This window comes from Myotis nattereri, assembly GCF_964212035.1.
Source record: "Myotis nattereri genome assembly, chromosome: 1".
Taxonomy (NCBI): domain Eukaryota; kingdom Metazoa; phylum Chordata; class Mammalia; order Chiroptera; family Vespertilionidae; genus Myotis; species Myotis nattereri.
The window spans coordinates 6,407,830-6,421,694 of NC_138075.1; the positions used below are offsets into that span (position 1 = coordinate 6,407,830).

The 13,865-nt window shown below is 57.3% G+C and overlaps 1 protein-coding gene across 3 annotated transcripts in view; it reads right to left on the reverse strand.

The window, feature by feature from the left end:
• BCL11B (BCL11 transcription factor B) overlaps positions 1-13,865 on the reverse strand; it is a gene marked incomplete at both ends in the record, with an annotated part of 88,429 nt that overhangs the window by 64,705 nt on the left and 9,859 nt on the right. For 2 of the 3 annotated variants that reach the window (XM_081090599.1, XM_081090598.1), the window contains one exon: positions 9,879-10,247. The exons of the other annotated variant lie outside the window; for it this stretch is intronic. In XM_081090599.1, coding sequence (XP_080946725.1) covers positions 9,879-10,247 — 369 coding nt within the window. The remainder of the gene's footprint in view (positions 1-9,878; positions 10,248-13,865) is intronic. 3 annotated transcript variants of the gene reach the window in all.

Consider the following 13,865-nt stretch of genomic DNA (forward strand, 5'->3'; position numbering starts at 1 on the left):
AGGTGGGCAAGGTCCAGGGGGCAGGGGGAGGGGTCGCTGGAGATTCAGACCCGGGCAGAACGAGTCTTGCAAGTTGCAACCGGCGGAGCAGGGGGGAAACTGCATTAGTCGGGAGGCAGGTGGTTTCATGCCAGCGGGAGGAGGGATTCCGACTGGAAGTCGGAAGGATTTTGATGTCCATCTCCCCAACCTCCCCCCGACTCCTAGTTTTGGAACGTGCCAGCCCAGGCCCCAAAGCCCTTGGCAGCCTCCTCGTCCGCACAGCACGTGGTTTGGGGAGTCCTGGACCTCAGCGCTCCCTACCCTCCCTACCCGGGGCCCCACACGGGATGGACCTTGTTTGCTCTCTCGGGGCCGATTGTTTCTGGAAATGAGTTCTCTCTCCCTTTCCTATTCTCTCCAAAGCAAAGGCCAGGTCAGGAAAATTACAGACTTCTTTTTCCCGGCGAATGAAGTGGCCTGCTTCGCAGGGAAAGTTTTACAAGCCCATGATGTCAGTGATGCAGGGCGGAGACCACACTGTTTAGGCTGCTTAATTGGCGGGCTTTGAACTCCTGGTGGGAGAGGGAAAAGAATCCGCTCTGGCGGCCCTGGAGAGCTTAGTTTTGTGGGGTCTACCAACCTCAGCCCACTTAGCCGGTGGCTGGGGTGGGAAGGGGTCATCAGAGGTCTGCCCTGTTTCTCCTTAAGGGAGAGGAAGACCCAGCCATCACACTGAGCCCAGGGCAGGCAGTCCCCGACCCCAGTCCCAAGGGAGGGGGGACCCCTAGAATCCCACTGGGGGTACACTCTCCAGATGCCATACTCTGCCCCAAAAAGCTGTGGAAACAAAGCCAGTGTTTTCTCCAGTGCCTTCAAGGATCCCTTTCCTGCCCTAGCTGGTTTGGCTCAGTGGATAGAGCGTTGGCCTACAGACTGAAGGGTCCTGGGTTCGATTCCAGTCAAGGGCATGTGGCCGGGGTTGCCAGCTCAATCCCCAGTAGGGGGCATGCAGGAGGCAGCCGATCCATGATTCTCTCTCATCATGGGTGTTTCTATCTTTCTCTCCCTCTCCCTTCCTCTCTGAAATCAATAAAAAAATACGTTGGTTTCTTTTTTTTAAAAAAAAAAGTCCCTTTCCTGAAGTCAGGAAATGGTGTTCTCTGGACTCTGCAGGGTGGACAGGTATCCTCGCTGGAGCCCCACCAGACCAGGCTCTAGGGACGCCAGGCCCAGGACTCTGCATTGTGAGTTTGTGCCTTTGAATCTCGATTCATCTGCCTAAGGCTGTGTCCACACCTACAACCAGCAGGCTCCGCAAGCTGCCGGGACTCGGCCCAGGCGCTCAAGGGCCCTGAGCAAGCATCGCTGTCCCGGGCTGGGCAGTTCTCCCTGCCTTCGTGGTCCGTCTGAAAGCTGCCCATCTCCGCACCAGGACTGGGGGCTCTGACTTCCCACCTCCAAAGGGAAGGCCGTTTTGTTGCTATTTTCCACCCAGCGGAGCCTAGAGTCCCAGTTTCCATGGAGTCTGAGCAGCAGCAGGCAGCCTTTCCCAGACCTGTCTCTCGTCCAGGGGTCTTACCTCTCCCTCCCAGGCCACCACTCTCACACCCCTCCCCCTGCCCCATCTCTCTCTCTCTCTCTCTCTCTCTCTCACACACACACACACACACACACACAGCACAGACTCCTCCTTCCTGAACCACCTCCCCTTCCACATCAAAACCAGCAGGCCAGCTGGAGGGCCCTAAGAAAACCCATTGAAAAAAACACTCCGAGGCTTAGAGGCCCCACCACCCTGGGCCCAGCCGGGGGCCTCCAGGCCCTGATCACACCTGCCATGGGGAGCCCCTCCCGGGGTTCAGTTAGGGAAGGCTGACATCTCTGCCCCCTTAGGTCGCTGGCCGCCACCTAGCAGTGTCTGCGCTAGGGTGGGTCCGGATTTCACCGGGGCTGAGGCTTATACAATTGGGGGGGGGGGGGCTCTTAACAAAAATATCAACTATCAAACCACACCTACATTAGGGGCTTGGGCACAGGAGGTCCCTGAGCCTGAGCTCTCAACCTCAGGGTCAGTGCACCAATTCCTCCCAAAGAGTCTGCCCAGCTGGGAGCTGGAGAGAGACCCTGTTTATCCTCTAGGACAGCGGTTCTCAACCTGTGGGTCGCGACCCCTTTGGCGGTCAAACGACCCTTTCACAGGGATCCCCTAAGACCATCCTGCATATCAGATATTTACATGACGATTCATAACAGTAGCAACATTACGGTTATGAAGTAGCAACGAAAATAATTTTACGGTTGGGTCACAACACGAGGAGCTGTGTTTAAAGGGCCAGAAGGTTGAGAACCACTGGTCTAGGATAAGAGCTTTCCTTTCCAGCCGCCAATTTCTTCCGAGGAAACTTACTGAGCCCCATCTGTAACAAGTGAGGAAAGGGGGTGGGCCGGGGCCGCTGGGTGGGGAGGGGATTTAGGTGAGAAGCTGGAATGGAAGGCCCCACCCTCCCGCCAGGCCCTCACAGCTGTTGGAAACCACTGGTAATACCTTCTCACACTTCAGCTCAGGAAGCTGGGGCCCAGGGAGGGGGAGGGTCTGCTCAAGGGCACAGCATGTCAGCCAGAGCAAGGACACCTTCCCCAGTCTAGGAGTCCAGGTTGCCTGCCCTCCCCCCACCCCACCCCATGCACCCAGCACTCCCACAGGAGTCAGCCCCTAACAAGATGGACTTTGCACAAACGTCATCGACACGAAACCCACAGACGCATGGAGGACAGGTGGAGGCCACGGTCCTGGCTCTTTCACCCCACACTAGCCCTAGGTCCCATCACGGCACATCATCCAAGGACTGGAAGTCACCCACTGCCTGGCTGGGAGCAGAGGGAGCCTGTGGAAGGGACAGTGACCGAACTGGAGGTGACCCAGGGATCACCCAGTGCTACTCGGTGAAGGTCATCAGCCAGAAGTCAGGAGCCTGGGTTCTAGGCTTACTCACAGGGTGATGGTGCAAGGCCTTACCCCCTCTGTGACTCGGTTTCCTCGTCTCTAAAATGACAGTCATATCTGATTTACCACCTCTCTGGGGCGGAGACAGAGGGTGGGAACATAAGGTGAAATATGGCCAGGGCAGCACCGCCTCACCACAGAGCAGAGCGTGACTGGAGAGTTTACACCCTGAGCCCCTGTTCACCGGCTGTGTGACCTTGGGCAAGTGACTTAACATCTCTGTGCTTCGGTTTTCAATTCTGCAAAGTGGGGCTGACACTTGCACCTACCCGTTGAGTTGTGAGGAGGATTAAGTTGACTAAGATTTGTCAAGCCCTCCAAACCGTGACTGGCTCATCGGAAGCTCTAAAAGCATATGCTCCATTAATATCCTAATATGAGCAACTCAGGCTTTCTGTCTCCTCCGTGAAAAGATGAACCCAAGGGCGCAGGGGTGACAACCGGGCTGCCTTATTTCTAGAGCTTCCTGCACGGAGCCCGCTCCTAGCAGAGTCTAGAGCTGGTGAGTATGCATTAGTCAGGCATGAAAATTAGCAAAGGGAAAAAAAAGCTGTCAAATGCCTAATAAAAAACTTAAGTCAACTGCTAACTATTTACTGTCAAATAAAAGCCCTAATAATAATAACAGTAACTAGGCTGCCGGTTATGTTCCGGCCACCGGAGCCCAGGCCCCTCCTCCTGCCTCCTCCCTCCCTCTTTCCTGACCCGGAGTGGGAGCCACCGACCTAAACCACAGATCCTACGGCCCCAAACTTAAAAAGAAAAGGAAAAAAATGGCCCCATAGCTGAACAGTACTTTTGTCTTGGTTTTCATTCAGTACAGTTTCCCACAACAGCTCGGTGGACACTCAGTCACATGCTGTGGCTGCTGACGCTGTTTGCAGAGGCCACACAGCTGGGGTACCGCCTCCCGGGGAGGCCGGCCGGACAGCAACCCCGTGCTCCGGTTCCAGGTGAGGAAACCGGAACTCTGCAAGGGGAAGAAATGCTTGGTCTCGAGCCACAGGGCTGGGCAGCCTGGTGTGGCAAAAGGCCACCTGTCCTGACTCAACATCCCTGGGGTCTGGACTCAGCCCTGCCAGGACCAGGGACACAAGCTCCAACAAGTCTCCCCACAGGGAAGAACGGGAGGGGTGGCGATGAGGTCCTTCCGGGCGGGTCGGCAGGCCAGAACCCTGCTTTGCATCCCACTGGTGACTCAGTGTCATTAACAACTGACGATCACGAGGACCTAGTATTTGCATCAGTTGTCTAAATCACACCGACGAGAAGTCCGAAAGATAAGAAGGATGATCTCCATTTTACAGGCAACGGAGACTCGGAGAGCTGAAGATCAGACCAGTCACTGGCAAAACCAGAACCCCAGCCCGGGTCTGCCTGAATTCACGTTCTATTGCTCTTCTTCCTGCCCCCGCCTCTCCACAGCCTTCACCAGGAAGTACGCAGACTGTGTGTGGGCCAGGGTCTCTGGGAGCCTGAGAGCTCCTGGCCATATGGGCAAGGATCACGCCTGGGACCAGCTACCAGGACCACCTTGGATGGGGTCTAGAGGTAGTGCCTGCCTCCAATGGCTCTGCCGACCTCCCCCTAAAAGCTTCCATCCCTGTGTGATCCCAGGACGCCAGGCTGACCCAACTCTGATTCCACTTTGCTGTGTGACCTTGGGCAAGTCCCTTAACCTCTCTGAACCCCAGTTTAAAGTAGGGTTAGGAATGTCTAATTTCAAAGTGGAGTTACAGGTATCTGTTTCGGTGTTGCTAACTATTTCTACCCAAGAAAAGCATCCAGCCTAGTGTGGTTACCAGGCAGGCCCACTCCTCCCCTCCACCCACCAACCCTGCCCAAGCTCGGGGGGGTAGGGGGGTGGGGGGCGGGGGAGGGCAGAGGGGGCAGTCAGCATCGCAGCCTGGGCCCAGGCCACATCCCTCTGACAGAGCACTCCCCTCTTCCTTGGTGTAGACAGAGCTAATAATTAGCTGTCACGATTTAATAATAGAAAAAGATAATCCATGCCACAACACACATGGATTTAACCAATCTTAATTTGGAGGGAAAATAACAACTCGAAATATATCAAATGCAAGTTTTTCAAGACAACCTGCAAGTGAGTTTATCTCGAGTTTCCAGCACAAGCAAGTTATTTCGTCTGCCACCGGCCAAGCTAATTTTTTTTCCCCCGCACTTATTTTATTTATTTTTAAAAGTCTGAAACGAAGTCTCAGAGCGGCATGAAAATCCTCCAGCTGATGAGGCGCCCTTTTTCCCCAGTGCATTTTGTCCTGCAATGGGTCACCGGGATGCCAAACTGAACCCCCTGTCCGCGCCCTGCCTGCTGCCTGCACCGCCCTCCACCCAGGCCCACCCTGGCCTTCGGGGTTCCGGGTGAAGACTTGTGGGCGGGCGAGGAACTGCCTGCCACCTCCAGCCCAGGGGGAGCTGCCACCTCCTGTCACCCGCTGCCTGTCTCCTGCCTGTCTCCAGAAACCTGACATTTGGGGTCTGGGGGGAGGAGGAAGTGAAGGCAAAAGGCAAAGCTCTGAGTGACGGCTGACGGCTCATTCCTCCCGTTATAGCTTCATTTGGTTGTGGAAGAGGGGAGAGCACGCAAGAACCCGTGACCTGTGATCAAGAGCCTCCCCTCCCGTGGCTGTGAGATGGGAACTCGAAGGAGGGATGGCGAGGACGTGGCTGAGAGAGCCACGGTACACTTCCAAGACGTCCACTGAGGAGAGCAAACACCTCGTGCACCAAGCAGGGTCCACGCCCTCCCGAGCGTGGCTTTCTCAAAGCCTCCCCCTTTCCGTCGTCTACCGCCAGCTGGACGCGTGCTGGGAAGTAGGTGCAGACGTGGAAACTGAGGCCCAGAAAAGTGACTTGACTTTCCTGGGTCCAGCCAATGCCCAAGCGAGCCCTGGCCCCTTCGGCCCCCGAGACCCTCCCGGGGCGGCACACCGTGAGCGCATCGCCCCGGGACAGCAGTGGGAACAGGATGGGGGCCGGCAGGCTGGGGACGCAGACGACGGCACCACAGTGGTTCTGAAGTTGTTTCTGATGGCGGGATTCTCAGCACCCCAGGAAACGATGGGGCTGGGGCAGGGGGAGGGCGCTCACATGTGTAGCACATGCCACTTAAAGTCACCATTACTGTCAGGTATGTCCCCGATGCGGGCACTGCAGCTTAGCAAGGCCGGCAGGCAGCCGGGTGGCACGCATCTGGCCTGGGTGCTTTTCCAGGCAGCAGGCCACAAGCCCCACAGCCCCTTAATCTCCCGTTCTCCTCACTCCTCCTCAAAACGCCCACCCCAGACAGCGGCTCAGGGACCCCTGCTCTGTGCAAACCCTGGGACCTCCTGCTGGCCCCTCCCAGGGTCTCATCTCCCCTTGACGGATGCGTCCTGGGCTCCATCAGAAACCTGAGAGGCAGGGAGAGGCCGCAGGAAGGGATCTTAAGAAAGGGAAGAACTCCTCCATCGGCTGGCGGGTACCAGCATCAGATGCCTTCCTCCGACTCGGGCCTCTAAGCCAAGGTCCTCACCGTGACCAGCTTCACCTCTCTGTCCCCAGTTGGGACACACACACCACGGACCTCCTCTCCCAGAGTGGACGCTCAGGGAGCAGGGCCTGGGCCGGTAGCTCCACACATCAAGGGCAGGGACCCTACCCGCCCACACTCTGGCCACGTTCCCCACGCGGAAGAGAGCAGCAGCCCTGATGGCCATCCTCCCACACGCTCCGGGCCCCTAGGACTCCACCACCAGGGGGAAGGGCAGTAGGCGCTCAGTTGCTGAATGAATGAACGGATGGACGGATGTTTGAATGAATGAATGCCCTCAAGAGACAAAGCTTCAGAAACTTCCCCCTTCCATTCTCCTATTTCTCTACCATTAAAAAAATAATAATAATAAAAAGGAATAGTAACGAATCCTTTCCTACCCATCCCCAGAATGACTGTCCAAGAAAGGGTGATCCCAAGTCCCGCCCTGGAGCGATGACGGACAGAATCCCAACATAGTTCTCACTGGGGATGCCCACAGGAGTGGAAGGGACCCCGAACAGTTACAAGCCAGCCCTGCCCATCCATTTCCGGATCATAGCTTCCAGAAGCACCTGGCAGCGAGGGGGACAACACGCAGACTGCCCCCAGGAAAGTCACCGTGCCCCTGGCCACCGCGAGCACCTCACCTCGGACACCAAGCCAGAGGCGAGGCCCCAAGAATGAACAGCCACCGGAGAGGCCTGGGCACGGCCAGCGGAGCCAGTGGCAGGGGCAGCAGCTGGGCGGGGTTCCGGGAGCCGGGGGGAGCAGCGCCTGTGGCTCCTGGCCCCCCTCTTAAAATATAAAGGCTCAATTATCTTTGAGCAGCTTGCTTTACACATGAATTGACACATTTATTTTACAATAAATAACTGAAAGTTATCTGTGTTTCCTTTACTGTTAATCTACACAGAGAAATAATAAACAGGGCTTGTCGACAGAAATGCAACCGCTGCAGTCCTCAGAATTCAATTACGCTAAAATAATTAATGCTCCCACCATATTAAATTACTTCATACATTTGAGCCCCTGAAGTTTTATTCTCTAATCTTCCCTTTTTATTAAATAATAATAAAAAAGAAGTTGGTGCCAAAGTAGGAAGGGAAAAGGGGAAAATGGGGGGGACAAGAGAGAGAAGAGCGAGGCGGGCTGTCGAACGGACGGCCGTCTCCGGCTGGCAGGGCATGGAGACTGTTTTGTGCCCTTGATCAAAATCCCACTTTAAATGCTCTGCACAGACACATCTCTTTAGCCTTCGAAGGGATTGTTTCACATGTTTCTTCAGGAATGGAGAAAGCCATTCGTCCTGTCGCTGAGCAGAAAAGGCCGAGAATACCTTTGGTCACATAAAGCAAAAACATTGGAGGCTGCCGCTGTATTACCACCTGCAACCAAAGGGGGGGAGGGTGTAGGGGAGGGAGACACCGTGCCTTGGAGATTAGTGTGGCCTTCTATGAAATCATATTGAGCCGCTTTCTTAAACACACACACCCTCCGTGGTCGGCAGCCTCTCCCTGGGAAGCACCCGCCACCTGAAATGCGGACTCAGAGGGCTTCTGGGGAAAGCAGGAAGCCGGCCCCCTGCTGAGCCCCCCGGGGGGGGGGGGGTCGGTGGGCACCGATGCCAGGCGCTTGTACCGCTGGGGAGAACAATCTTCGCGCATCCGATTGAGAAAAGAAAGGGTGGGGACCTCAACGGTACAGACAAAGGGACCCAGCACTGTTCTCAGACTCAACGCAGGAAGCACCACTCAGATCTGCACGGAACTCGAAAGCTAGGGTCTCCGTGACCATGGCCTGGGACATTTTCCTCAGCGCCCTTGGTGCCATAGGAGTGTGGGAGCTCTCCTGCTGGGACACACACCCACCCGAAGGCAAGGCCCACAGGCCAGTGTCCCCAGCGCAGACCACCACAGTCTCTCCACAAGAGAGAGCTAGCTCACTGATCCCATTTTACAGATGGGCAAAGTGAGGCCCACAATCACATGGCTGCTACAGAGAAGCTGGGCTTGCTGTATTACCGTACCCACTGCCTCCTGGTGGCAGGGGGGGGATCTCTGCACACACACCCATCCATCTCACCTGTGGGCTTACCTGGCTCACCCTCCAAGGGGCACCAAAGCCTCAGTCCCTCCAACCTCCCCACTAGCTTCCATGACCAAAACATGGCGGAGACGGATCCGCACACTTTCCCAGCCGGCCACCCACACCTACTTGCACACCACAGCACAGAGGGGACCGCCCCAAAGAAAAATTCCACTGGCAAAGCATTCACGGAGCCGCTGTTCGTGTAATCCTCATGCAGGCTTGCCAGTGTCATCACTCCTGCTGACCGATGGGGAAACTGAGGCGGGGGTCCAGGAGCGACTTGTCCAAAGCCAACCATCAGGATTCGAACCCTCATCTGCACCCAATCTGATGCCATATGGCTGTGGGACAGGCTGCCGCTCTCGGGGACACGAGCCAGCCAGAGCCCTCCTTTGTCCCCGAGGTCTCCTGGGCTCAGAAGGATGAGCCAGAGCAAGCACTCTGGTTTGCACAGAGCCTGGGCCCCATGAAAGAGGATCTAGCAGACCATGGCCAGGGCCTGGAGAGAGGGACTCATGCAAAACCACGTGATGAGCAGACTGGCCGGAGACCACAAGCCCCATACCTGTTGTTCAGGCGGAAAGAACCAGTGGTCCAGGTGGCCAGCTCAGTCGGCGGACCAAAGGGCATGCCCAACCTCCCCGATGGGCACAGTGCTCCAGCAAGTGCCCACAAGCCCTTCCCAGACCTACCCACGGGGACAAAGCCGTGGCAGAAGGAGCCTCTTTGCACAAATGGGAAACGGAGGCCAGAGAGAGGAGGGGGAGAAAAGGAGCAACCCCATTCATAAGTGCCCTCCAGGGACTGCCCCCATGCAGTCCCCCCAGCTCACAACAACCCTAAGGAAAGAGGTGTCACAGGCTCCATTTCACAGATGCGGACACGGATCAGGCCAAGTTGTGAAGCACAGATTCCAACCCAAGGCGAGGGCTCCAAAGCCAGAGACGAAGCTATGAACCACCACACCGTGAGGGCCAGCCAGACTTCCAGGCTCCCGTTCTGCACTCCTGGCCACCTGTACACGAGGCCATACCTGTGCCGCGCCCCCTTGTCGAAAGCAAAGCCACCATCAGCCAGTCGGGCCGCCCTGAACCCTGGGCCCGTCTCCCCCTGAGTGTCACCTGGACGGTGGACCTTCGGAAAGGGCGAGCCCAGCGGGTGGCCCGGAGGCCATCCCGGCACCGGCACCTGACACAGCCAGGGGTGAAGGTGGGCATGGGACACGGGAGGTGGCTTGTGCAGCGGCCGGGCGAGTGCGACGTGTCATACCTGCCATGTTCTCCTGCTTGGGGCAAATGCCTTTCGTGGGCGAGAGCAGGTGGTCATCTTCATCGGGGGTGACTTGGATCCCGATCTCCACCGGCTCGGACACTTTCCTGAGCTCGGAGCGTGAGGAGGGCGGCGGGCTGCCCTTGTCCAGGCCTTTGTCATAGCAGGTACCCAGGCTGCCGCCACACTGCTTCTTCTTGTGCTCTATAAAAACCAGGATGTCCCCCAGGGGGAAATTCATCTGACACTGTCCACAGGTGAGCAGGTCAGGGTCGGGGCCACCCACCAACAGCCCCAGGCCGCTGGGCTCCTCTATGTCCAGACCCTCGTCTTCTTCAAGGATGGCAGCCTCCACATGGTCAGCCTCCGCTGCAGAGAGAAAGGAGAGGGGGGCAGAGAAGACAGAGATGGGCTTAGGCAGTCACAAGCACCCAGCCTGCATTCCACCCCGTCCCCACCTGCAGGCAGGCCCCCTCCGCTGCGGGACGCCAGAGCTCGCCACATCCTCCCCCGGACTCCCGGGGGCAGGGGTGCACCATCCCGAAGGTGGGCGACAGATGGACAGACCGAGGGTCCGGGAGCAACGGCATGGCTCCCTGAGCTTGTGGCTGAAGCAGGGCTGACCTTACTGCTTCCTAGTGGATTCTCTGCCAACCCCCACCCCCACCCACAGCGTCCGAACACACGTGCTGGTTTCACAAGCGATTCAGCCATCCATCCCAGATGGGGCGCGTGTCCCTCGAAATTTGCAACATCTGAGAGTCACCTGGGGATCTTGGAAAACCTTCCACGCCCAGGCCAAGGACCCTGGGAGCCAAACGCCCGGTGGTGGCTGTGGTTGAAGCTCCCAGGTGATGCCGATGGGCAGCCAAGGCTGAGAGCCAAGACCCAGAGCCCTCTGGCCCGGCGGGGGCTCTCCCTGCCGCCCCCCTGGCCTCCACCTTTCATTCATGGCTTCCCCATTCATGCGAGTCTGACTTGCATTCCTCTACCTGAGACCTGGCGGCACACCAGAAGAGAAGACAGAAAGGCAGGCGGCCGTCAGAGGCCCAGGCCTGCTGAGAGAAAGGAGCCCACGTGCCCAGCAACAAGTGAGTGTCGGTTCCAAGAGAAATATCAAAAGGAAGAGCAAGGCCGGGAAGGGAAGGGAAGGGAAGGGAAGGGAAGGGAAGGGAAGGGAAGGGAAGGGAAGGGAAGGGAAGGGAAGGGAAGGGAAGGGAAGGGAAGGGAAGGGAAGGGAAGGGAAGGGAAGGGAAGGGAAGGGAAGGGAAGGGAAGGGACCCTGCGGGGCTGTGGGGCTGCGGGGCTGCGACCGAGGGGCCGCGGGCCGTCCCCAGCACCCGCACGGGTCAGACCGTCGCCCAGTAGGTTTCCCAGCACCTGCCAGCCGCCCCTGTCCCGCGTGCCTGTTGGTGTCACTCTCGCTCCCAGAAAAAGAAAAGGGGAAAAAATCCTTCAGATTCCAGAGGCATTTCTTGGCAGATGACAAACCACACTTTCAATGGGTTTCGTACATTTTCCCATTTCTTTAGCAGCTGATACACTTCCGTATTTTTATTTTTTTTTGTAAGGGGCATAGGACACAAGTATTTTGAAACCAATAAATACCTCAGAAAGCGGCAACCCCCTCGGGGGGCACTGGGAGACTCGGTGTCATAAATCAGGGACGTGGACACGGAGCTGCGCCCTCCCTCCGGTCGGAGTGGTCGGGAAGATGGCACGCGTGTTGGGGTCCTCAGAGGTGGGACATGGGGGGAGGGGGAGGTACATGTTAAGCTGTGAGCCGGTTAGGAAGGATCGGGAAAACCGCAGGAGCACAGAGGGAAGGAAGGGAAGGGAGGAAACACATTCCGTGGCTGTGAAGTGATCAGCGGGCCCGAGCCAAAGAACAGATAATTTCAGGGGAAAATCCTGTGGCATCTCTCATCCTACACGTAAATCCCTGCTCTGTGTTTTCCGTGCGCGGGCTTCTTTCGGGGCCTGTGCGCGTCCGCGTGCAGGACTGAGTCCACGGTCGTCGGAACCCGGCACGGAACACGTATGAAACATGAGCGTGTGGGCCCTCGAGTAGGTCCCGCTGAGAAGGGAGGCGGGCGTCTGAGATCCTGCCTGGGGCTCTAGGAAAGCAGACTGAGCCTCCCATGAACGGAACGTAGGCACGCATTCGAAACGGGGCCCCACAGAAACACCCCGCAGGTGAGGAGAGCCTAAACCGGCGCCTGCTTCCCTCCAGCAGCAAGACCCTGGAAGGTTCGAGAGGCACCTTTCACAAGGCCCGCCCCAGAAACCATTCATTCCGCTTTAAGAAGAAAAGGGAGGCAGCTTGGAAAGGAGTTGGAAGACAATGCTACGTAATTAATTTACCAATTGGTTTTATGAAAAGATGCCTTGCTCCGGTGAAAATGGAATTGCCACCCTCCCACCCCATGCGGTTCCAGGGGGGGGCGGCGGGGAGGGGGCGGCCTGGGTTCCCGTGAACCGTTCGTCGGGACGGAAAAAGGTAATTATTCGGAGCCTCTTTTCCCTTTAATGATCTAACATTGAGCAATACTGTTTGTATTGAAAAGCTCACACCTTTAATTACCAATTACATATACATAATTTCAGAGCCAAAGGAGAGGGCTGTGAAAACAGCTCTTTAGAAATATCAGGGCGGACTCTGCGCCATGTCTAGAGAAGGACTCTGATACATGGGAGGAGGGTGTCAAAATATTGTTTTGTTAAAAGAGAGAGAGGCACAAAGGAAATGATCTGAAAGAGGAAAAAGGAAAAGGACAAAATGAAATTGAGAATGCAAATGAAACGGGTGAGTTCGCGGTGGGCAGGGTGGGCGGCCCCTGTCCCCTGGCGAGAGGCGGGCCTGCCCAGGCGGGCGGGCGCCGGGCCTGTCACTCAGGCCGTGTGATAACGTAAGGCAAGGATGAAGGAGGCTGGTGCTCGGTCCCCAGCATCGCCAGGGGGCCAGGCGGCCTCCTGCTGTCCGTGTCACCTCTGGCTTCCCTTCCTTGCTGTGTGCTTTGCTTTCGTGAACTTTTTCAGCCTGGTCCCTGGCTCCCCTGTGCAGTTCTAGGAAGCACACCGCTCTCTCTGCTGGGGGGGAGGAGGGGGCAGGGAAGCTACGTAATTTCAAATCCTGTTGTAATTCGAAAGAAACACGGGCTCATTTAAAAATTAGCAAGGGTCGCACGCGCTGTTCGCAAGCATGCTGCCCTCTCCCTCCCGTCTGTGCACCAGTTCTGTCTTCCTGGTCCTCCCTGCCCCGCCCCAGATGTTTTTTTTGTAACATCTGTAAGCCTTCCTGGACTGAGCGGTCTCTGCCTTCCCCTTCCTCCTGCGCCAGCCCCGCGAGGCCCAGCCACTGAGTTTGAAAGTCTCCCACTCCATTCGCTGCGCGGCAGTTCACGGTTCTGCCTCCAGTCCCCTCACAGCCATCCCACCCGGGCAGCCAGGCCCACTGGGGAGCCACTGACAGCTCTGAGCTCCATGCCCACCTCCTGACCCAGGGTCCAGCTCAGCGCCTCCGGGGGAGGCCAGGAGGCCAGGAAACACCCACCTGAAAGCCTCCCTCCCCCCACTTCCAGTGTTGAAAGTAAAACTCCAAGTGAAGAGGGCATTCACCCCGCCCGACCATGGGGCTCCCTCTCCCCGCCTCCTGGGGCGTGGGGCCTGCCGCAGGAGACACTTCCCAGGACCGTGGCAATGGCACCCCCAAACTGCTGACTGTCTGGGTCAGAGCGGGTAGACCAAGACGGCCTCCTCAGCCTTAAAACTTCACACCCAAGGCCTTGGGAGACACCCCAACGTCAGGCTGTGGTTTCATTTCCGCTGGCAGGCGGATACCAAGCTAGGTGTGCGGAGCGCGTGTGTGCGTCCCTTCTCAGAACTGCATCACTGATGGGAGAAATAAAAGGAGAGAGAGGCACCTGGCCAGGCTTAGAGAAGGGCCGAGTGGGGCCACGCCTGGCCCCTCGGAACCCTGCTTCCTCT